This window comes from Dendrobates tinctorius, unplaced genomic scaffold, assembly GCF_039654945.1.
Source record: "Dendrobates tinctorius isolate UK_male_01 unplaced genomic scaffold, ASM3965494v1 ptg000143l, whole genome shotgun sequence".
NCBI lineage: Eukaryota > Metazoa > Chordata > Amphibia > Anura > Dendrobatidae > Dendrobates > Dendrobates tinctorius.
In genome coordinates, this window is record NW_027361810.1 from 40,512,607 (window position 1) to 40,538,158 (window position 25,552).

Here is a 25,552-nt window from a genome sequence, read left to right on the forward strand (position 1 = left end):
CAGCGTTCAGAATCGCCCGAACAGCATAACGAGAAAAAAATTTACAATGCCAAAATTACGCTTTTTTTGTCACCGCTACATTGCAAAAAAAATGCAATAATAGGAGATCAAAAGAACATATCTTCACCAAAATGGTATCAATTGAAACATCAGCTTGGCGCACAAAAATAAGCTCTCACCCAGCCCCAGATCATGAAAAATGGAGACGCTACAGATCTTGGAAAATGACACCATTTTTTTTAACAAATTTCGGATTTTTTTTCCATCACTTAAATAAAAAAGAACCCAGACATGTTTGGTGTCTGTGTACTTGTAATGACCTGGAGAATCATAATGGCAGGTCAGGTTTGGTATTTAGGCTGTGTGCACACGCTGCGGATTTTGCTGCGGTTCCGCAGCGGTTTTGGCCGCTGCGGACCCGCAGCAGTTTTTGCTGCGGTGTACAGTACCATGATTCCCTATGGGAATCAAAAACCGCAGTGCAGACGGTGTGGAATTTTCCGCGCGGATTATCTGCGGTTTTCAATCCGCAGAAAGAATTGACATGTCAATTCTTTCTGTGGATTCTCCTGCGGTTTGCCATCTCCTCCATTTGAGGAGATGAAAAACCGCAGGGCAAAACCGCAGAGCAATCCGCAGGTAAAACCGCAGGTCTTTTGACCTGCGGTTTCACCTGCGGATTTTACAAAATCCGTGCGGATGAATCCGCACCTAATCCGCAGCGTGTGCACACAGCCTTAGTGAACATGGTAAAAAAAAAAAAAAAAAAAACAACTGTGGAATTGCACTTTTTTTTTGCAATTTCACCGCACTTGGAATTTTGTTCCCATTTTCCAGTACATGATATTTGCAGGTTCTGTTTTGATTTTTGGACATATTCACACTGGTGGTAATGCTGTGGATTTTGTTTGCAAATTTACAGGCTGAATATCTGCTTCTTATTATAGTAGCAGATTAGATCAGATTTTATACCAAATCTCATCCACACGCTGTGGAAAAAGTCTGGAAATTAATCTGTAGTGCAGATATGAAATCTACAGCATGTGAATATATGTTGTGGATAAGTTTGCGGATTTGATGCAGAATTTCCCGATTCAGTTCACTAAGGCTAGTTTCACACTAGCTTTTATTCCACGCAGCGCACGGCGCCGCTAAGCCCTGCCCCCTGCCGGCTCCCTGCCCGCCCCATCCGGTCATCGTCGCCTACTATCGCACATGGACGCTTGCGATCTGCGCACCCTATCTTTAGCATAGGGTGCGCAGATCGTGCGCTGGCCGTGCGCTAGTAGGATTTTGGCGTGCGCTGCGCACTTTTGAAGGTGCGCCCGTGTGCGCCGAACGCAGCAAAAAATCTGTTCCGATCTGTTTCTCATAGACCCTTAATGTTTACAAATATGGATCCAGTTGCTACTCGTTGTATTGGAGGGAGAAAAAAGGTGTGCCGACTGCGATTTTTGATCCAGCTAAAGAACAAATTGCAGCTTGAAATAAGTCAAACAAGGACCTTTTAGGATATTTTTGTCCCCATTCAAATAAATGGATGGTTTAATTTTATTTATTGCTTTTTTGTCATCCTAAAACGGATCCAAAAATGGAAGCAACTGGACATTATTAATGTGTAAGGACACAGAGAATCTAATGACAACCTACTGGGAAAATAAAACTACAACACGGGTTAACCAAGAATAAAGAAGAAGTAAATTGCCATTTAATAGACTTGTTTGCTTTTTGCCTTTGCTTTGTGTTATTGTATTTGATATTCTGATTTCTTGTGAGATACATTCATCATATTTAGTTTTGTTTACTTTTCACTTGGAATTTTAGAACATCCAAGACCTTGAAAAGGAAAGAATTCAAATCCTCTCTCACATCTTAACTCTGTACAACCAGCATGTATCAAGTTATGGACAGACGCTCAATGCTGTAAGTATATTTTGCCTTGCAGACAACAATATATTTGCAATTTTTTGTTTAATTGAATAAAGTCCGGTTGTCCCATAAATAACATTTATCACCCAACAACTACTAATAGAGCACTGCACAACCCCCATCTGTGAACATCGGGCCCTCAGACCATCCTCATGGAGTCGGTTTCTAACCGTTTGTGCAGACACCTCCACATTTGTGGCCTACTGGAGGTCATTTTGCAGGGCTCTGGCAGTGCTCCTCCTGTTCCTCCTTGCACAAAGGTGGAGGTAGTGGTCCTACTGCTGGGTTGTTGCCCTCCTACGGCCCCCTCCATGTCTCCTGGTGTACTGGCTTGTCTCCTGGTAGCGCCTCCAGCCTCTGGATACTATGCTGATAGACACAACAAACCTTCTTGCCACAGCTCTCATTGATGTGCCATCCTGGATGAGCTGCACTACCTGAGCCACTTGTGTTGAGTCCTTCTCATGCTACCATGAGTGTGAAAGCACAACCAACATTCAAAAGTGACCAAAACATCAGCCAGAAAGCATTGGCACTGAGATGTGGTCTGTGGTCCCCACGTGCAGAACCACTCCTTTATTGAGTGTGTCTTGATAATTGCCAATAATTTCCATCTGTTGTCTATTCCATTTGCACAACAGCATGTGAAATTGATTGTCAATCAGTGTTGCTTCCTAAGTGGACAGTTTGATTTCAGAGAAGTTTGATTCACTTGGAATTGTGTTCTGTTGCTTAAGAATATATATATATATATATATATATATATATATATAATTTTCCATGTTAATAAATTGCTCTTTTATGATGCATTCTTAAGCACCATATGGAACCCCACATTTTAATAGGACTCCCATAGAGCTGCATGAACCATTAATCTAGATCCGCATGCCCCAGATTTCAAATTTTTGAAAAAAATCCAGAAAAATATTTTAATAAATGGTGACGTGTTCCTTCACATGCCATATACCAGGAGGATTCTAAATGTGTAAAGTGTTTCTGATATATGCCATCTGACGTGGCACCTTCATGCTGAAGGTAAGGATCAGTACACTCAGTTTAGAAGTCTTTCCACCTGTCATGCTTTGCTTTTATGTTCTGTTTATGGAGTATCATTATATGATGTGCACATTTATATGACCCGCTGTCTCGCCTTTGAGGTCACTGACCTTATATCAGTTAACATATCGTTGACTCTTTTCACCATTTCCCAGCAAGAGCTTGGTTATAGAGCATAGTCTACCTTTATTAAACCTGAAAATTCAGATTTGATTGTAATTAATCGTATTCCCCATTCCCTAATCACACCCCAGTGATCCAAGAAAACTGCTATAGAGGGGTCCTGGAGAACTGCTTAAAAAGAGTCTGTCAGTCGGATAAAAATGATGTTCTTTCTGGGGAGCTATCTCTTTTAGCCAGAAAAGGTAGCTGACCTAAAAAGTGGTCACCTATTATGTAAATGGTAACTTATAATGTCACATTCATTTATTTTTATTTTTTTTTAGAATCAAGGATTGTGTGAAAGCTCAGTTTGCTCAGATTATAATTATAGAAACACCTGATTTCTCTGAAAACATCTATAGTCGAAAAAATATAAAAATACTTAGAGTATTATTTTTTTCTTCATAAATCAATAGTAAACATAAAAAGAGGAAACTTTGCAATGTATTTTATTAAGAAAATCTGCCTTTTTCTTCTCCTGAACTGAGACGTTCAGTCTCAAAATGTTGACTACACCGATAAAATGTGTCTTCAAAGAACACAGACATTTCCTTATCAGAGATAGGAGATGACGGTTGGTGCTCATAAAGTTCCATGGAGAACTGTAACTGTCGTTTCAGGAGAATTTACAGCGGAATGTCTGTTTGCCTCTAGCTCCTCCTTCTTCCTCTCTCCATAGAATTTCAGAAGCACCAACTGTCATTTGATATCTCTGTAATGGGGAAATCTGTCTGCGCTAAACACAGATTTGACTCATTTTACATATGAATTGAGAGTCAAATATCAATCCAGGAGGAGAAAGAAACTGAGTTCTCTGCTAAGATATTATGCAAAGTTGCTTATTCTCATGTTCACTATTGATTTAGGAAATAAAATAAAAAAAAAACAGGTAATTTTTAATGCATATTTATGTGCTAATAAAATGTGCACTGAAAGTTCTAAATACGTAGAAGCAAATAATGAAAGTTCTATCGACAGCAGCTCGTTTGTGGCTTCTTATTGATACCATGGGATAATTCATTGTTTGCATTTCGTTTTATAGTGTCAGGGCCAAATTAATCAGGCGATTCAAAATATCGATGTTGAGAAAGATATTCAGACCTTTATGGAAGAAACGACCATCTTTACTGAAGACAACAAGTCTGAATTTCTACTTTTGGATTATTATGTAAGTGATGAAGGTTCCATAGAATGTGTTGTTGTGTTACACAACAGAATGCAACAGAAATCGGCACTCGCGCTTTCTTACGTATTTTAGGAAGAAGACAACTCTGTCGTTATGGACACAAATAGAAGAATCGAATCTATCAATGAGAAGCTTGAGAGACTCCAGAATGACATGCAGAAAACAATAAAAGACAGAGAAGGTCAGAGTGCAACAATTAAACAATAACGGAAGACTACAAGAACAATAAAGTTTTTAATTTTACTCCTTTACAGTATGAAGGTGTCCTTTGTAATCCCTAGTGGTTATTTTTCATTTTTCGCAAGCTTTGGGGTTATGGGTTTAAAATAGTTTTCTAATATTTTATAGGAGTTGTCCACTATTCAGACAACCCCTTCTCAATCACTATGTTTCCCCCAAGTAAAATAAAAACAGCTATTCTCGCCTCCGGTACTGGCGCCGTTCAGCCATTTATCACTGATTATGTCAAGCGATCACTGTGGCCAATCAGCATAGCAAATACAAAAAAAGAGACCTCTTTTTGCTCATAATGAATTTATTCATATTGACCACTTAAATTGTAAAGTTTTGCCAAATATGTTGGCTACATATAAATAAAGATTATTTTTAGTAGCAGAACCTATAGAAGCAAATAGAGAGATGGCTGCTCTCACCACTTCTATGGAGATAGGTAAAGTTCCTAGAGGTGAGGATCCACTCACCACTTATATAAAGATAGGAGAGGGTCCCAGAGATGAGACAACTATTAGTCATTTATCACCTATACGCTATATACATATTTAAAGCACCACTCCAGTATTTTTTATTGCACCGCTGGAGTGGTGCCCTTAACTATAATTCCCATTCTCCTTCCCCCTGTCTCATACTCACCTGCAGATGCCTTCGTCCTTTTCCAGCGTCACTCCTGTCGGTCTACGGTGATGAAAATGACCTGCCGGCAGCTCTTGTGTTTAATGGAGTGCGCCAGAGGTCACTTTTCACTACAAGTATTTGAGCGCCTCATATTGGCCTCGTTCTGGCTCTCATACACTTGCATTGAGCTCTTGTGATGAAAATTCTGACTTCCGGACAGTCAGAATTTACGGGCACAAGATGGAGCCACAGGACTGGGGTGGCTTTGATAAAAGGTAAAGCCTTCGGAAGGTGAGTATAAGAAAAGTATAGTAAGTATATGTAAGTATATGGGGCTTACATTTCAAGCGCCACTCCAGTGCTGACCCCCCCTGCTGGAGTGGTGCTTTAAAAATGATGGATAAGATGTGGTGTATCCCAGGCGGTGCCACTGACAAGGGTTATTCCAGGAGGTGAGTATGAAATACAGTATGCTCCAAGTTTATTTAAATATTCAAATAAACTTTGAACTTATTTCATACTCACTGACAGGAATCACCTTTGTCAGCTTCAGCTCTCGAGATTGTTTTCATTTTCCTAGTCCTCCATCCTATTGATGTAAGTACAGCAGCCTGAGCAGCAGTCACGCTTGGGATCTTGACCATTTTTTCACAGAGTTGTGCCATGCATAACCCATCCAGGTGAGCGACTAATCCTCTGACTCACCTCCATCTGTTGTCAGTGGTGTTACACAGGGAGAGCCTCTTGTTTCTTTCTCCTTTCAGATCATACATATATAAAGGGAACCTATAAGCACAAAATTACTGTTGAAACCAGGGCTGTGGAGTTGGAGTCATGGAGTCGGAGTCGGTGTCCATTTTGATGGAATCGGTATAAAATAGACTGACTCCGACTCCTAAAATATATAATATATTGAGTTCAGTAGTACAATGCAGGATGTGCTGTAAATGTTTTCATAAGAATTTGGGAAAGTTATGAAATGTCCAATAATAAAGTCTATTCGGTTCCTGATCTAAGGATCTCGGCATTTAGTGGGGATGAATCTGTGCTGCACTTTATGTACCTGCTCAGTAGTAACCAGCGCTGTGGAGTTGGAGCTGTAGAGTTGTAGATGGAGTTCGAGTCGTAGTCGCAAGTCAGGGAATTTGAGGAGTCCGGAGTCAGAGGTTTGGTTTAGTGATTCCATAGGCCTGGTTTAAACTAAGCAAAAGCACAGTGCTCCCATAGCGTAGTTACACAGTTCCCACCTACTTGATTTTTATCTACCTCAGCCTCTGGATCCTGTAGAGCCAGAACTGTCAATCAAAGATGATAGGAAGTTGCCCTGAACAGCTTGGCTAAGCCAAGGGTCATCAAACGCCTTTGCTTAGTTTCAACAGTGAATTTGAGCTCACAGACTCCCTTTAGGATGCAACACATTTGATGGCAGATGCCCTTTAATACTAAAAATAAATTTAAAGGGAATCTGTCACCTATTTTTTCTACTATCAGCTGCCGGCACCGCCATCAGGGCTTATCTATAGCATTCTGTATTGCTGTAGATAAGCCCCCGATGTAACCTGAAAGAGAAGAAAAACGAGTTATATTATACTCACCCAGGGGCGGTCTGGGTCCGGTCTTGGTCCGATGGGTGTCGCGGTCCAGTCCGGTGCCTCCCATCTTCTAACGATGACATCCTCTTCTTTGCTTCCCGTTGCGGCTCCTGCGCAGGCGCACTTCTCTGCAGTGCGCAGGTGCCAGACCTCTTTGACCTTTCCCAGTGCCTGCGCACTGCAGTACTCTGCTCCGCCCTCAACAGGCAGAGCAGTGCGCCTGCACCGGAACTGCGACGGAAGCAAAGTAGAGGCCGTAACCGCTAGAAGATGGGAGGCGCAGGACCGGACCGCGACACCCATTGGACCAAAACCGGACCCGGACCGCCTCTGGGTGAGTATAATATAATTTGTTTTTCTTCTCTTTCAGGTTACATCGGGGCTTATCTACAGCATTATAGAATGCTGTAGATAAGCCCCTGATGGCAGTGTCGGCAGCTAATAGCTGAAAAAATTGGTGACAGATTCCCTTTAAATAGTAATAAAAAAAGAAGAAGAGAAAACAGAAGAAAAAAAATTTAGAAGACAATGAAAAAAAAAGAATAATTTGTAACTAAGCCTACATCATGATGATGTAAAAATAATTCTTCTTTTATAGGGCTAGAAAAATTGGTGAGAGCCTACAGAGAAAACCCAGCATTTTCTGATGTGAAAAATGAGGAAGAAACGGCCGTTCTTCTGGACGAGGTAGACATTATTCAAGCTATATGCAAAGTATGAAAAATGATATCGATTTATTTAGCCGCTTTTCAGCTCCCTCTCGCTTTCTGCTATTTTTACATTTCTTCTCATGGGTGCTTCATGCTTCTCTGAAATGATTGACCTATAAAATATTATTGCTTTTTCTTCAGTGTTTTCAGGTTTTGTTTTGTTTTTCTTTACTCTTCTTTACTATTTTTCATGCTTTTTTTATAAAAAGGTATTACCATTTTATCATTTATATTTTCGTAGCACCGTGATTTACAAGAACAGTTTCCCTGTTGTATTGTGTATGTCAATGTTTTACAATTTTATAGACAATCTTGAAAATCCACCTCCTTGAAGCAAATCACTTTAAACTCTCCTTGGCACTGGCAGAACTTCAGCAGAAAACTCTTCCAACTCATCCCTGCAGCGAGCGGATGACAAAGTGGAAAGAGAAGGTAGAGTAGTTTCCATTTTTCATGACTGTTTAGCTGATTTTACATTATTCGAGTGGAGCTCTGCAATGCTCATGGAGCCTGGTTGCCCGTACATATGGCAGTACAGGCTACATAGGGTGCTGCCTCACATTTATATTCCCAGCATGAAGCAATGCTTTAAAGGAAGATTATTTTTCTGTCGAAATGGTTTGAAACCTAACAGAATATTCATATTTCAGTTGGATAGATATGTAGTAAAATGCCATAAGGTAATAAATCTAACAGCTCAAAACAAGTCTCCAAAGACAAACTTACAAAGTCAGGGTTCACTCCGTTCATAAGTTCCTTTGTGTTCAACATAAAACCCCTATATATTGATCTGCCTTTGGTTATATCCCTTATGAAGCGATAACACGAAGGAATAAAACGTAACAAGGTAGAAGGGCACAAAGATACATTTCAAATATATAGTTATGGGAAGCCAGTCAGAGCACAGAGAGTAACAGAGGGATTATTTCAAGCATTAGATAAGATAAACAGGATATACAGCAGTGTGGGAAGTCGCCTCTTCTTACCTCAGCACTCCTGATATCCCCAGTATTAGATCAGATAGCAGTGTGGACAGCAATGTGAGCAGCCTCTTCTTACCTCAGCACCTCTGGTATCCCAGTATTAGATCAGATAGAAAGGGTGGAAAGCAGTGTGAGTAGCCTCTTCTAACCTCAGCATCCCTGGTATCCCCAGTATTAGATCAGATAGACAGGGTGGACAGCCGTGTGAACAGTCTCTTGTTACCTCAGAACCCCCAATATCTCACGTATTAGATTAGATAGAGTGGACAGCAGTGTGAGCAGCCTCTTCTTATCTTAGCCTCTCTGGTATCTCCAGTATTAGATCAGATAGACATGGTGGACAACAGTGTGAGCAGCCTCTTCTTACCTCAGCACTCCTGGCATTTCTTATGTTAGATCAAATAGACATGGTGGACTGCAGTATGAGCAGCCTCTTTTTACCTCAGCACTCCTGGCATTTCTTATGTTAGATCAGATAGACATGGTGGACTACAGTGTGAGCAGCCTCTTCTTACCTCAGCACTTCTGGCATTTCTTATGTTAGATCAGATAGACATGGTGGACAACAGTGTGAGCAGCCTCTTCTTACATCAGCACTCCAGGCATTTCTTATGTTAGATCAGATAGACATGGTGGACTACAGTGTGAGCAACCTCTTCTTACCTCAGCACTCCAGGCATTTCTTATGTTAGATCAGATAGACATGGTGGACTACAGTGTGAGCAGCCTCTTCTTACCTCAGCACTCCTGGTATCTCCATTTTTAGATCAGAATATCCCTTGAGAGCGAGACGTCAATGTAACATGTGTTCATGTCTTCCTTATTCACAGGGCTGCCAACTCTGCTCGGTGCAGATATCTCGTTCTATAAATACCTCTAGACTGAGACGTTCCCAGAGTAGCAGGATGTCTGCGAGAAGCTATGGATCCAATCATCCACTGTCTAATGAATACATAAACTTTGACTATGTTGATCATCCAAGCAAACCTCCAAGAGGTTTATCTAAAAGATCTTCTAAGAATTTACGCGGTTCAATGAGGATGCATGGTGGCGATACTCAAGAAAATGGTAAAATTACATTTCTATTTCATCATATATTATTGTTATAACCGATATTGCTAGGATTTTTACTTAGATATTATAAGCGTTTTTTTTTTTATTGGATTTTGACGATCGTTATGCTCTAGGCTCTTTTAGACAACTACTAAAACTGAAGTGGAAAAAGGGTCTTCTACACAGGACGATATGGATAGGGATATATACAGTAGATGTGTTCTTCCATACCTTATTTCTTGCCTCAACAACATATCCCAAAATGAGAGACGCAAGATGAGACATTTAACAAAAAGAACATGATTTTGTGATACTCGGTCAGGAGATGTCTATGCTGTAAGCATCTATATGTGGTCACTAACTAGGGCAGTCGAATTCAAGAAAAGCTTGCGAGAGAAACATTAATAAAGGGATGGAACGTGCATTAATAAACTATCTGTCTTGTTTCAGAGATGGACGGCAAATTGGATTCTCTATTTAATCAGTTTCTTATCTGTCCCAATAAAATTTAATGAGGTCTGTGAATGTATGGAATTAAATATATTATCACAAAAAGCCCAAGGAAAAAAAATGGCACGGAAATGTAAGAGATTGTAGCTGCATTTTTACTTGCAGTTGTAAGGTTTAGATGAGAAAACATTGTAGAAATTAATTCCCACACTTGTTTCTTCGGGGAGTGAAAGAGGTAAAGTTCAGCATCTCCTAACAAAGTGACTGCGGGGCAAGAGCAAACAAACACAAGAGGTGCCGCAGCAGACATGTAAGATCTTTACACCTTCCAGCCACCGCACATTTTTTTCGTTTTTGCTCTTTTGTTTTTTCCAAAGCCATACATTTTTTATTTTTCTGCAGACCATCATATGAGGGCTTGCTTTACGCATGACAAGTTTTAGTTTTGAATTATACCAAAATTACAAGTGCGGTGAAATCCTAAATACTGTATTTTTCGCTTTATAAGACGCTCCGGATTATAAGACGCACCCCAAATTTTGAGGAGAAAAATAAGAAAGAATTTTTTTTTATAAAATGGTGGTGCTTCTTATAATCCATGCGTCTTATTGCTTACAGGGGGGGTGGCTGCGGTGAAGTGGGGTCCCAGGGTCGCTGCTGGAGGAGGCAAGAGTGGGGTGATGCTGCAGGCCGCAGGAAGGGATGAGGGGGTGCTCCGATGTGCAGCGCACTGTCAGGGGTCTTGTGCTGCTGCCTGGGGGGCTTGTGCTGTTACCAAGGGGTTTGTGCTGCTGCCGGGTGTCTCCGGGTGCCTGGTAGTGCTGGCTGGTGCTGTGGGTGTCTCCGGGTGCCCCTCGGTGTCTCCGGTGCCTAGCCCGGGGCTCTGCCAACATTTTGCGACAGGCAAGAGCCCCAGGGTACTTTCACTGTTCCTTCTGTGTGATGGACTCTGGCAATATGGCGGGCGGCGCATGCGCATATGGTGATCTCGGGACAGATCTCGAGAGATGAGATTTCAGATCTCAAGAGATGAGATATCTGCTATTTGGATTGAGCATGAGGCCCAATAATGTTATTATTAGGCGTGCTATGATGGGGTCAACCGTATTCTATTGACACCGATCTATAACAGGTTCTGCCATTTGGATCCTTTTTAATTGATATTAATTAATCTGCCTGGTCTGTGATTAATGTGAAATAAATAAGATTTTTTTAAAAGTTTTTCCTGAATTTTAACTTTTTTCTTCAATCTAGATTTTTCGACAAAGTGGGTCATTTCCATGATTTGTTTTTCTTTTTCTCATAAAGTTGAAAATACTTTAAGTTGGGGGTGGAGGTGTCTTATTAATTTTAATATTTTACTTTTGTCAATGATTTAGTTTTCTCTATGTATTTTCGCCTTTCTTTTAAGGGGAAGACTATAATAATGCTGAATGCCATGTCCTGTACCCGTATGAGCCGCAGAGAGCAGATGAACTTAGGTTGGAGAAAGGTTGGTCTCTTATAAAGAACATTGAAACAAACTATGTCAAGTAGAAAACAAGCAGATACCCGGAGGACGATTTGGATTCACTAGTAGTATTTTATGATGACTGAAGGTTGATTAAAATAACGCAAAAAGCCCCAAATGTATCAATACGGCACATGCGCAGTCAAAATATCACTCTGGCGTCCGCAGCTCCTGCATGAGATGTGCGCATGGAGCGGTGTACCATCTCCTTTGTAAGTCTGTGAGTTTGTATATTGGTATGTACATTCATATGAGACCATACGTCACTCCATGTGCAGTTCATTCAGGAGATATTGGCTTCAGATCGGTGTTTTGAATGATGGGCGTGACCACCGATCCATATTTAGTTTCTCAGAGGAGCATTACATGGCGAATAATCCTCCTTACATTGGCATGCCATGGCCAGCATGTCACTCTCCACAAGGAGAAACGTTACCCCTTAGACCTCAACCCAGAGCCGCTCACCTATCCAAATCAGATCTTATACTTTGCACTGTTGAGAGGCAAAACCCCGAAACACTGTGTCTGCAAATTGAGATTCTGATTTGTCTTTTATCCTAAGTCATATTGCAAGGCTTGTTAAAAGACAATAGTGACTTGTAGGATTGCTGCATCCAACAGGTGCAAAGCTATTTTATATGGGAATTTTCTGTATTACTGTAGTATAAAATATGAACTTTATTCCCGCAGGTGACTGTGTCATTATCCTCCGGAAAGTTGATGATGGCTGGTGGTACGGAACTCTTAATGGAAAGAAGGGTTATTTCCCCTCTACATACGTTGAAGAAGTAAATACATACTCCTCTCCCTCATAAATGGAAAAACCAGAGCACGCTTGTAAAAGTGCATTTAAAACTGTCACTTTCACTTCATGCATTAATAGTTAAAATACTGAAAATAAGCAACTTTCTAATATTTCAGAGAAATTCCCTTCTTTCTACTCCTGCTTTGATCTTTTGCTCTCAATTCGCAGGTAAAATCTGTATTCAGTGAATAAAGATGTTCTCATTACGGAGATAGGAGATGACAGTTGGTGATCATAACATTCTATGTAGTGGACAGGGGGGAGGAGCTTGCAGAACACAGACATTCTGCTGCAAGTTCTCCTGAAAAGACAGTTACACTTTTAAATAAAAGATGTTTTTGTTGCACTATATCTCATGCAGTAATTGATGGTATTTGCTTTAAGTGGTGCAGAATAAAGTAAAGATGAAAAGATGTTAAAAGGTGTCCAACATATAATAACCCAGTCCCTGCTTATCTGAAACGCTATGGGGATCTTCGCGGGTGTTTCTAATGCAATGGTTGTTGTGATTCATCTACAAATATGTGCAGGAAATATTAGAACAGCTCATCATCAAATAATTTTTTGGTGATGCATTGTTCTATTCACCTGACCACTGCAGCCAATCACAGCCCTCAGCGGTCTTATGACAGAAGAGCGATGTTATTGCTTCTAAGTGAGTGTACATCAATTTGTTCTTTTCACTTTAAACATGTCACCCTACACAGTCTTTAATATGGCCGGAAAAAATCAATTTTAGAAAATTTCAAGAGTACCAGAAGAATGCATTTTACTTCACCTCTCACGATTTTCTGCGCTGCCTGGCAGCTTTTCTGTACTGTATATATATATCAGCTTCCATCTAGATGCAAAATGTTTACACACAACCTTTTATAACCGAATGTAAAATGTTCTTGAAAGTGATCTGTACTGTTTATTACAATTTGTTGTAAATAATCATACACATGTTCCTCCTGGGCTGTGCTTAGAAACTACACGGATGTATGTAGGGGTGTGCAAACTTCATAGAAAAAAATTAATTAGGGCTCTCCTCCATCGCATGTCTAACTAGCAATGTAGCTGGACTTGATGCCTATTTGGTAACCATCTTGTATAATCCCTGGGTGTTTATTTCCTTAGGATTTGCTGATAGGAAATTGCTACACACCACCATCTATTAGCTTATGGAATACAGCCTACATAGGCTGAGCCACAGATCTACATATCTAGCTCCCAACAGAGGCGGTGTAAGTTTATATGTACCCATTCATTGAGAAGGCCTCTTGCCATAAGGATGTATATAGGGAGTTTTAAATTAAAGGACATATTTAAAGAATCAGAGCTCCTCCCCCGCGGAGCCACAGACACTAAGACCAGCCCTTGATGAGCAAACCTCTTGACTTTATTGCTGACTTACATGATATTCTGCTGTTTTATGTTCTACTTGGTAATATTGAGACAGTGATTAAAAAAAAGGAATTTTTGCTATTGTACATTCAATTGAATATGGCACATTGCTGTAAATTTTTCATATTACGACTCTAATATTCTGGACCCCCACTTTTGCTTTAATTGAACTGAAATTAATTTATCATAAAACCTTATTGAAGTGTAATATAAACCAAGTTAATCTTTGGGAGTTTTAGGTATTGTTGTACTAATGATACCAAAATATCATTGCGTTATAGGTGTTTAAAATTGTCCTCCTGAACGTGTAAAACTTAAATTAAGTTGCGCCGTCTCATGTTCATTACTGTTAATAAATGAAATAAAGGGGGAAAAAAAACAAGAAAAAGTAAAATTAATTGAATTTGGTGTCAGTGAGATGGAATTATTAAGAGTTTGTTTTCGTGGACAGTCATGGAAAGCTGAGAAAAAAAAACAAAGAAGTGCGAAAAAAATGTTATTACGGGAGATTCCTCATTGTTTTATCATTGTGCTTCTTCTTTTGTGAACTAGAAGATAATGTATTAAAGAAATCAAACCAAACAACAAATTCTCAAAGTTATTTATTGCTCAGATAATTGGTGTAGATAACGTACAATATTCATGAATTAAATTGTACCTAATGAGATTATCTCATGTAAGACTGAAAATTGATCACGCGGTCTATGATATTTAGAAAATTCTTTTTTTGTACACGATATCGTATTGGCAAACCATTTTCAGAAGGATTTTAATGAGACATAAAAATTGCACATATTTTGATCAAACATTTTTATTTCATTTTGTAGTTTTATTTCTTATCAGGATTTTTTTTTTCTCCGGAAACTAAATTTGTATTCACAATAGTAGTTTTCATGATAGTAGTAACCCATAGCTTCAAATCAACTTCATATAATAAACGCAGCCACCACTAGGGGGAAATTACTACATAATGTTTAATTATTGAATTTAATGCATGTTGTATTCACTGAGCTCCTAAGCTCCCCTAGTGGTGATTCCAACCAGGTAGAATTTTTAAAATGTAATAATTTTGCAAGTAATTTGTGGCTCTGGGCCAAAAGGGAGACCGACATTCACATTAAGATTCTTACAAATATTTGGATGGTTCCTAACTTTTGACTAACTATATGTACAGTGTGTTAAAGCGCCGCCATAGTGAGAAACTGATAGGGGTATCAATTAGATGCCTAGGTTCAAGCCACCTGGCATGCAATTCCGAGTGTGCTATCCATTTGATGTGGACGTGCAACTGGCCCATTAGGTTCTACGCCCTGTTATTTAGCACCCTCCTGTCATGATCCAGGTTGGATTATGATAGATAAAAGCACTAGTAACCTTTTTTTTCCTTAAGCTGTGTGCTTAAAGTTAGTTTTGCCCCCGGTGGCCATTAGGGTCATGGCACTGTGGTGGTTTCAGTTCTAGTGTTGCCCCCGTGGCCGTTAGGGTCATTGCACTCTGGTTACTTTAGTGCACATGATTATGTAGCAGGTGTGATTGCTGGCTCTTACCTATAAAAGAGTGTCAGGTGGTTGCAATCACTGTTGGTGATATTGGTCATTTCCAACCAAGTCTGGTGAAGGAAGGAGCTATTGAGAGGAGTTCCTTGCAGCTCAGTCAGAGCTCTGGTGTAGTAGCTTCAGGTGGAAGCTGAATTCGGGTGTCAGACTCTGTTGCTGGGAGCAAGAGCAACAGAACAAAGCTAAGTGGTGTTATCCCTGATTGTACCTTTCCTTTTGTGTGTTTCAGTGCAGTGGTGGGATTAGTTTCTGCGCTGTCCATTTCACTAGAAAGGGCTAGGTGCAGGGCGAGCTAGGGTTTTTAGGTATCCTGATCGTCGCCAGGTGCGGAACCTGCTTAAGGACTGTTAGGAGTGTAGAGACACTGACTCAGGGAGGTGCAGGAGGTCTCCACGTCCCCGTTCCCTATTGCAGGGCCCTCCATTGTATCTGTTTCCCTGGTGTTTCCCCTTAATATTTAAATTTGCCCTGCTGGAGGCGATGTATCCAGATACATGTGTAATTCTGAAATTCACCTGCTGGAGGCGGTGTATCCGGCTGCACGTTATATTATTTAAATTCGCCCTACTGGAGGCGGTGTTTCCAGGGTCACGTGTGTAAGAGAAATTTGTCCTGCTGGAGGCGGTGTTTCCAGTCACACGTGACCATCACACTTCCTTTTAATCGGGTGTCTGAGAGATCAGGGGATTGCGTACCAGATCAAACCTAATCTAAAGCATCGTTTTATATATGCCACATTGAAATATGCTATATTTTATACATCTACATAAATGTCTGAAATAATGTAAATTAGACATGTACACATATTAATAAATATATAATTATTATTTACATTCCAGACGTGAAAGCCAATCACATCCTTGCTTTATTTCAATCTAATGACAGATGTCACTTTGCACTAGTTGTTCTACGTCGCCCTTATTATATATGCAAATTACATTTTCCATCTTTATCGATAAATGTGTGTAAATCCTGATGGCATGACATGGCTGGCACAAGTTTTCCCAAAGCCGAGCTTGCATATCAAATCAAATCAAATCAAATTTATTATCGCCAAGTACATATTACATATATACAAGGAATTATTTGTGGCAAAGAGGCAACATAATATATAACAACAGATACAACAAGTAACATCTAACAAGACAGATACAGTATATAGTCTACACATGACGATTTAATTGTTGAACAGAGAGTGGATAGAAGCTGTTCATATGGCGGTTGGTGCTGCATTTGGGGACTCTGAAGCGACGTCCTGAAGGGAGTAGTTGGAATGAGGAGTGTCCCGGGTGAGAGGGATCGGATGAAATTTTCAATGCGTGGGATCGAATACTCTTATCATAAAGATCCTGGATTTTAGGCAGGGGGGAACCTATAATTCTCTCTGCTGTTCTGAAAGTCCTTTGTAAGCGGAGTTTGTCATGCGCAGTGGCTCCCCCATACCAGACTATCAGAGAGGAACAAATCACAGATCTGATGACAGCATTAAAGAATAAGATCAGCAGAATAAGAATAAGAATATCTATGTTGATAATGGAAACCCGGTATGCAAACTCCTGGAAATGAATAGCTTTCAGTAACTGGGGTTACTCGCCATTGGTGTCTATTTAAGTCAATGTAAGAATGGCCTATATGTAGGATACAGCAATATATTAGGATTGTATCACCTCCCAGCTACCTGCTATTCCTAGTATATAGTCAGAGCTTCAGTCGCACCCTCGTCTTCAAAGTAACGGGAATATAGCCGTGAGTATTAACTAATAGGTGCTCCAGTTGTGACCAGTTTGTAGTAAGCTCCTGCCTTCTCCATTAGCTGATCATGAGTTCCTTTCTCAATGACAATTCCTTGAGACATGACGGCAATGATGTCCGAGTTCTGAATCGTGGACAGTCGATGGGCAATGACGATACACGTACGGCCTTCTCTTGCACGATCTAGCGCTGCTTGGACAGTCTGCAAAAAAATAGCAAATGAATTAGTGTATTGTGTTTTTTTTTCTACATTTACTGCCTGTTGTCGAGTGTAATCCGTCTCTAGCTGCAGAGACGCCTAGATGGATTGTAGAAACTGGGGATGGGTTTTGCCTCTCCTCTCAAGAGGCATAAAGACATAACAGAGATGGGGGGCTTTCAATTCAGGGCAGGCAGGTCACTGGACAGCTGCAGGAGCAGTGCATGCTGGAAGTGAGAGAAAGGAAGTTCCTGCACTTATAGTGCTGGCAGAACAATGGCAAAGAGGAACAAAACTGCTGAAAAGGAGTGGACGACAAGTCACAGAGCAGGAGAACGGAGACCGTTAATGATTATATTAAACAAGTATGTGCATCAGCAGCAGTTTTACATTGTCAAGGGTGAGGGCAGAAAATCCATGCTTGTGAAGGAATATGTATGCTTTAAATTGACAATTTGTCTACTTTGAGCATGTTTTTTGTTTGAAGGTTTCATCTGCAGTGTAACGGGACTGCAAGTACTTAATATCCCTTGTAGTGCCACTGTGTCTGGACCTAAGCATTTCATAGGTCCAATAGGAATTAATTGTCCGGTCAAAACTGATAAGTCTGCAGTCACTCTGTGTGACTACAGACTTATGAATCATCCCCCCAGTGTACGCACTGTGCGCTGCCGGGATTCACCGGTTTTTGAGCTGGGACAGTAGAGTATCTATGACTTACACATACTCCCGGTCAGGACCACTGTTCAGTAGGAACAGCCTCGCTCCATATGCTTGTATGAAGCAAGGCCGTGCCCCATCTAGTGAGGAGACCGCCCAGTGGGTGTGCCGACTAGAGGGCGCGCCTACTGGACGACCCCTGCCCGGGTGAATATATACCTCAAAGGAAGCCTCCGGTCCTGGCTCAGAATCCCACAGTGCGTGCCCTGGGGGATTCATAATCCTGCAGTCACACAGAGTGACTGAAGACTTATCAATTTGGACCGGACAACCCCTTTAATTCTCAGACTGGTCCAAATCCCACAGAGCAATAAATGTCCTCATCATAGTTTGTACTTAAAGCAATCACCTTCTCGCTCTCTGTATCAAGCGCTGAAGTAGCTTCGTCTAGTAGGAGGATTTTAGGGTCGCGGATGATGGCTCTGGCAATGGCTATACGCTGCTTTTGACCACGGGAAAGCTGAGATCCATGAGCTCCTACGTTGGTTTCATATTTCTGTGAAAAAATAGCAAAAAATTATATTAAATGCCATGTTTATAAAATGGGTAACGATGAGTTACTATTCCATATCAAAGTCTCATTGTTATAAGAGGGACATCGGCTCAGACCTTACACGGAGTCACTACACAACAATTCACAGAGGAAAGTGCCTGATACTACTAAATCTCAGCTATGTGGTTTTCAGGTTTTAGACAATGGTTGCTATTTTTGTTCTTTCATTATCATAGTGCGATTGGGTATTTTTCTAGTATCTTCCACAACTGAATTTAAAAGTTATTGAATTTATAGGATTCAAAAAATATAGCTGCTTTCTCCCAGACACAGCACCACGCCAAGTGAATGGGAACGAGCAGCAATGCCACACACAGCCTGTGCAGAGGTGTGGCACGGAAGAAAGCTTTCATTTTTTGCAGCTTTATACAATTGCTTTAAGGCTAAGTTCACACTAGACGTTTTTGCTTTTTTTATGTTAATTTTCAGCTGCTTTTTTACAGTACCAGCAAAGCCTATGAGTTTTCAGAAATCTCATGCACACACATCATTTATATGTCATCAGTATTTTGAACTTTGCATGTTTTTTTGGACATAGAGCATTTCATTTCTTTCAGCTTTTTTCAGCGTTTTTCACCCATTGACTTGAATGGGTGGTGAAAAAAACACTGAAAAAATGCACCAAAAACTCAAGTATCATGTTTTGCAACGTTTCTTGTGCTAAAACCTGATTCTATGGAATAGGGCTGTTTTTCTTTGCAATTCTTAACTTTATCAGCATGCACAAGAGATAAATCTACCATGCCAATACCACAGCAAAAAAACGCAAGAACCAAGGAAAACATGCTTTTTTTCTCCAGCTTCTTTCATGCCAAGAGATGAGGTTTTGCTGCAGAAAAAACGCCTAGTGTGAACTTACCCTAAGAAACTGAGTTTCATGTACAGATTAGTTATAATAACTGCAAAATTTTGTTATTTACTTTGTTTTAGATATATTGTTTTGTATTATATATAAGGTTGGGAACTACTTCTTGGTGCGTATGAAATATTTATTGTTTCCTGCCCCCCCAAATGATTTAAGCAAATGACTGGACAACAACAATTTGGTAAAATGCCTTGGAATGTCCATAATTTTTTGTTTGATTGGACAATTACAATTTAAATTTACTGAAACAGGGCGTTACATATAACAGCACCACCATGGCCTCAATCAATTCTCTTCTGTCTATGTCCCACATTAGTTTTTTCTTCCTGTGGCCCAAATTGGTTCCCTCATGCTTGCGGCATACATTAGTTTTCTCCTGTCAATCGCCAACCAGAGTTTTGTTTTCTACCCGTGACCAAAATTAGCTTTCTCCTACCCATGGCTAACATTACTATTTTTCTGCATGTGGCACATTTTAGTTTTCTTCTGCCTGTGGCCCACATTAGTTTTCTTCTGCCCCCCTGCCCACATTAGTTTTCTTCTGCCTGTGGACCATATTAGATTTCTTCTGCCCCCTGCCCACATTAGTTTTCTTCTGCCCCCTGCCCACACTTGTTTTTTTCTTCCCCCTGCCCACATTAATTTTCTTCTGCCCCCTGCCCACATTAGTTTTCTTCTGCCTGTGGACCATATTAGATTTCTTCTGCCCCCTGCCCACATTAGCTTTCTTCTGCCCCCTGCCCACACTTGTTTCCTTCTGCCCCCTGCCCACATTAGTTTTCTTCTGCCTCCTGCCCACATTAGTTTTCTTCTGCCCCCTGCCCACATTAGTTTTCTTCTGCCCACACTTGTTTTCTTCTGCCCCCTGTCCACATTAGTTTTCTTCTACCCCCTTGCCCACATTAGTTTTCTTCTGCCCCCTGCCCACATTAGTTTTCTTCTGTCCCTGCCCACGCTTGTTTTCTTCTGCTTCTTCTACCCTCGGCCCACATTAGTTTTCTTCTGCCCCCTGCCCACATTAGTTTTCTTCTGCCCCCTACCCACGCTTGTTTTCTTCTGCTTCTTCTACCCTCAGCCCACATTAGTTTTCTTCTGCCCCCTGCCCACATTAGTTTTCTTCTGCCCCCTGCCCACGCTTGTTTTCTTCTGCTTCTTCTACCCTCGGCCTACATTAGTTTTCTTCTGCCTGTGACCCACATTAGTTTTCTTCTTCCTGTGGACCATATTAGATTTTTTCTGCCCCCTGCACAAACGTTTTCTTCTACCCCCATCCACAATAGTTTTATTCTACCCACTGCCCACATTAGTTTTTGTCTGCCCCCTGCCCACACTTGTTTTCTTCTGCCCCTTACTCACATTAGATTTCTTCTACCCCCGGCCTGCATTAGTTTTCTTCTGACCATAGCACACATTAGTTTTCTTCTCTCCACTGCCCACATTAGTTTTTTTCTCTGCCTGTGTCCCACATTACTTTTTTTCTGCATATGGCACACATTAGTTTTCTTCTGCTTGTGGCCTATATTAGTTTATTTTCTGCAATATCTTATTATAAGAGGTCAGTGATAACAAATACTGCTGTGTATGACCAAAGGAATTAAGTGAAGAAGTCCACCCAATCATCTTGACATGAATAGGAGTTATTGGAGATGTTCTCTGTTTCCTTTTTTCTAAAAAACAGCAGAGGATTCCATCTAAAAAGAAAGGTTCCACCATGCAACACAATACTCTTTTACCATAATGTTATATCTGTAGGTGAATGTAACCAATAATGATCATGACATTGACAGCAGAATGCTGGTAGGAAGATACTTACGTCCGGTAGGCCCATAACAAAGTCGTGTAGCTGTGCTTTCTTTGATGCCTCTATGACTTGGTCCATAGTCAGTGTCTTGGAGTTATCACCATACTTGATGTTGTCAACAATACTGCAGTCAAATAACACCGGCTCCTGAGACACGATTCCTATTTTGGATCGGAGAAATGAAACATTGATGTTCTTGGTGTTATGGTCGTCTATCATCTGTGTAAAAAAGACATAAAGAAAACATCTGCAGTAAACGGGTCGCATCAGCAAAATTATATTGGATAAATAAAATCCTTTATGATTTGTCGCATAGACTTTTCTAGAAGTGTGAATTATATGATTTTCTTTATTTTACAAAAATGTATATAAAAAATAAATAATTACAGTATGTCTACAGATGACAAGATCTTCTTTCACTTGACACATAGGACATCCATCAGACGGTTGTATTACATTGGGAGCCAAATCAAAGCTATCATCTTTAATATCCTAGAATTATTATTTTTTATTTTATCTATCCATTTCATAGAGTAAAAATATCCAAAATAAAGTCCTGAAATGTAAACTTGAAACACCTCTTGGTGCAACCATATGCATTAAGCATAAATTACATAGTTACATAATTATATACAGGGTGGGCCATATATATGGATACACCTAAATAAAATGGGAATGGTTGGTGATATCTACTTCCTGTTTGTGGCACAGTAGTATATGGAAAGGGGAAATTTTCAAGATGGGTGGTGACCATGGCAGCCATTTTGAAGTTGGCCATTTTGGATCCAACTTTACTTTTTCCAATGGGAAGAGGGTCATGTGACACATCAAGCTTTTTGAGAATTTCACAAGAAAAACAATGGTGTGCGTGCTTGGTTTTAACATAACTTTATTCTTTCATGAGTTATTTACAAGTTTATGACCACTTATAAAATGTGTTCAAAGTGATGCCCATTGTGTTGGATTGTCAATGCAACCCTCTTCTCCCACTCTTGACACACTGATAGCAACACCGCAGAAGAAATGCTAGTCTAAGGGGGTCAGATTCTGTGTAGGAATGCTTGGACCTGACACCCATAGTGTGGTGGTGCACCATCTTGCGGGAAAAACTCTGGGAATGTGCCATCTTCAGCACATAAAGAGGGCAACACATCATCATGTAGCCATTTCAGATATCCAGTGGCATTGAGGTTTTCATTGATGAAGAATGGCCAAACTATCTTTGTACCCCATATACCACACCACACCATCAATTATGGGTGTCAGGACTGAGCATCCCTACATGAACAGTTTCCTGTAAAGTGGATTGGTCGTCGTGGGCCAGTTGAATGGCCACCAAGGTCTTCTGATCTGACCCCCCTGAGACTTTTATCTTTGGGGTCATCTGAAGGCAATTGTCTATGCTGTGAAGATACGAGATGTGCAGCATCTGAAACAACGGATACTGGAAGCCTGTGCTAGCATTTCTTCTGTGGTGTTGCCATCAGTGTGTCAAGAGTGGGAGAAGAGGGTTGCATTGACAATCCAACACAATGGGAAGCACTTTGAACACATTTTATAAGTGGTCATAGACTTGTAAATTACTCATGAAAGAATAAAGTTACGTTAAAACCAAGCACACCATTGTTTTTCTTGTGAAACTCTCAATAAGTTTGATGTGTTGCATTACCCTGTACATGTCATAACAGGCAGATATCTAATAGAAGCTTAAAAGAGAATTACTGAAAAAAGTTTTAACATCTGCTCTCCTAAATATTATACAGACAGTGTATATAGTGAGATACTCAATGATACACACATGTGTATTAATCGAATCTCAATAGAGATTTTCTCACAGATAATGACCCCATAATCGCCACACCACACAGCTCCTCTTAGATATCTGCCTGTTATGACATGTACTACCTATTGGGCGTTATTAGACATGTATCTCTTGAAGCGCACTTTTTAGTGTTTTTTATGTGTTTATTATTGTGATTTAATAAAGGCTATTGATTTTATGGCATAACTTCGTTTTGTCGTTTTGGATAGTATTTAGTATGAAGTGCCATTAATGTAGGCTTACCTTTTCGGATTTTTTTTCTCATCATATGATAAGCTTTCCATCCCTTGTAATATAAGTGGCCTTCCATTCCTTGTAATAATCTAGCTACCCGCCTTTGAACTGACTATAACTTTTGAATATCCTTTTTAAAATGTGGAGATCAAAACTGGATCGCTTCACATGCGACTAAGGCTAGTTTCACACTAGCGTTTATGAGTGCAGCGACGGCCTGCGCACGGCTGCCGCAAAGCCCCGCCCCCTGCCGCGCCCCCGCCGGTAGCTCCGCCCACAGGAGCATGACGCTGCATGCGCCCTGCGTCCCCTATCTTTATCACTGGGGGCGCAGACCGTGCGCAGTATGCGTTTGGCGGCGCATGCGCCTTTTGACGGTGCGCCGACGCAACCATACTGCAGCAGGTTGCGTTTGGCGCAGGTCGGTGCACCGTCAAAAGGACACATGCGCCGCCAAACGCATAGTGCGCACGGCCTGCGCCCCCAGTGATAAAGATAGGGGACGCAGGGCGCATGCAGCGTCATGCGCCGGTGGGCGGAGCTACCGGCGGGGGCGCGGCAGGGGGCGGGGCTTTGTGGCGGCCGTGCGCAGGCCGTCGCTGCGCTCATAAACGCTAGTGTGAAACTAGCCTTATTGATGCATTAACAAATTCCAGATTATTGACCAAGGTGTTTAGCAAAAAAATTAACACTGAAAATTATTGCAAAACTTCAAAAACAATCGAGTTTAATGATTCTACCTACAAGTTTTAGTGGCATGTATGCTGATGAAACGGCCAGAGTTCTCGCGACCCAGCAAGAGGTTATAGTGCTACAACTACTCAGAAACTGAACATAACTTCCATGTAGATGAAGGCCACATGATCTCGTATGAGTTTTATTGTAGCATCTGATTTGGTCAAGAGATGACGGACCAGAAATAGCCAAAAAGGTAAAACATTTTATCTAAGATTCCTCTAGATCAGGGTTCCCCAACTCCAGTCCTCAAGGCCCACCAACAGGTCATGTTTTCAGGATTTCCCTCGTATAGGTGATGCAATTATCACCTGGGCAATACTAAGGAAATCCTGTAAACATGACCTGTTGGTGGGCCTTGAGGACTGGAGTTGGGGAACCTTGCTGTAAATGACCATTCTCTCAGAACCTAAACCCATAAGGAAAGGATGGCCATCTATAGGAAACTCGAGTTTATGCCCTGAGATGAGGATCAACTAGTGGAAATTGTGCTTCACATCATTCGAGGGACATTTTAGTTCAAGTCCAAAATTTAATTAAATTTAAATTCTAAATACTATTTTTTGAAATTAATTAAATGCTATATTTATGCATAGATGCCCCGGATATATCATAGCTGGATACGCTTTGTAAAGGAATAGGTCAGTTAGGGCCGTTTTACAGGGGATTAGTCAACAATCAAGCTTGTTTGCTACTTGACCGCATTGTTTAAGTTGTTTGTCTGCAGCACGTGTATCTGTATAAAAAGGAGATGTGCTGGTGAGACAAAACAAATTGTATCAGAGACAAACGATCACCGAGATACAAACGATCACCGACCGACTTAATACCGGTGATCAGCACTCGATCTGAAAAGTAATTGGCCCTTGTAAATGTAAATGGAGCATAATTGTCTATTTTAGATCAACCAGACAAAAAAAAGACTGAGATCGTGATCCTCAATCCCTATAGATACAGTTAAAGTGCCATACGTACAACTTTGCCCTTGTCTGGGTCATAAAACCGTTCAAGAAGCTGCACACTGGTACTCTTTCCACATCCACTACTCCCTACAAATGCAAGCGTCTGTCCAGGCTTCACCGAAACATTCAGGCCATTCAATACTTGGATATCGGGACGGGTCGGGTATGTGAACTTGCAGTCAATAAAGTCAATGCTTCCTTTAAAGTCATTCTGAAATAGGAATACAAATGACATTTTGTGAGTGTTTACAAAACCAATGGATTGCGGGATTGACAGCGAGTCTTCGACATGATACGTTCAAATGTTATTTATTACAATGGCGAGGCGCAAGGAGGACCACAACACTTCACGCCTCGCCTGATACATTAAGAGGCATGCATCTCTTAATGAATCAATATATCAATTTATTGTATTGTGACAATTTTATGTCTTCTTTACAACTCTTAAAAATGCCACTTACCCATTTTTCCCCTTCATCTTTATAGACGCATATTTTGGGTACACGATCCACCAATTTAAAGAAACGGGCGGCAGATATTTTAGCTTTGGCATAGTCTGGGGTATAAGATGATGCTCTTCCCAAAGCAGTTCCACTGGTCACAATTGCAGATATCACCCTGAAATGAGTTAAAATAAGGGTAAATAGATGTAATGATTGTGCCGATGGCACCTATGTCC

The 25,552-nt window shown here is 40.7% G+C and overlaps 2 protein-coding genes across 3 annotated transcripts in view; one reads left to right on the forward strand and one right to left on the reverse strand.

Moving 5' to 3' along the window:
• NOSTRIN (nitric oxide synthase trafficking) overlaps nucleotides 1-14,263 on the forward strand; it is a 66,217-nt gene extending 51,954 nt beyond the window's left edge. For both annotated transcript variants that reach the window (XM_073545802.1, XM_073545803.1), the window contains 8 exons: nucleotides 1,825-1,923; nucleotides 4,190-4,315; nucleotides 4,406-4,514; nucleotides 7,376-7,464; nucleotides 7,794-7,919; nucleotides 9,301-9,538; nucleotides 11,385-11,465; nucleotides 12,174-14,263. In XM_073545802.1, coding sequence (XP_073401903.1) covers nucleotides 1,825-1,923; nucleotides 4,190-4,315; nucleotides 4,406-4,514; nucleotides 7,376-7,464; nucleotides 7,794-7,919; nucleotides 9,301-9,538; nucleotides 11,385-11,465; nucleotides 12,174-12,298 — 993 coding nt within the window. In that variant the 3' untranslated portion in view covers nucleotides 12,299-14,263. The remainder of the gene's footprint in view (nucleotides 1-1,824; nucleotides 1,924-4,189; nucleotides 4,316-4,405; nucleotides 4,515-7,375; nucleotides 7,465-7,793; nucleotides 7,920-9,300; nucleotides 9,539-11,384; nucleotides 11,466-12,173) is intronic.
• LOC141049381 (bile salt export pump-like) overlaps nucleotides 14,264-25,552 on the reverse strand; it is a 120,302-nt gene continuing 109,013 nt past the window's right edge. The window contains exons 25-29 of the mRNA XM_073545800.1: nucleotides 25,335-25,491; nucleotides 24,887-25,084; nucleotides 21,133-21,339; nucleotides 18,251-18,397; nucleotides 14,264-17,184 (exon numbers count right to left, since the gene is read on the reverse strand). Of these exons, the coding sequence (XP_073401901.1) occupies nucleotides 16,984-17,184; nucleotides 18,251-18,397; nucleotides 21,133-21,339; nucleotides 24,887-25,084; nucleotides 25,335-25,491 (910 nt within the window). The 3' untranslated portion in view covers nucleotides 14,264-16,983. The remainder of the gene's footprint in view (nucleotides 17,185-18,250; nucleotides 18,398-21,132; nucleotides 21,340-24,886; nucleotides 25,085-25,334; nucleotides 25,492-25,552) is intronic.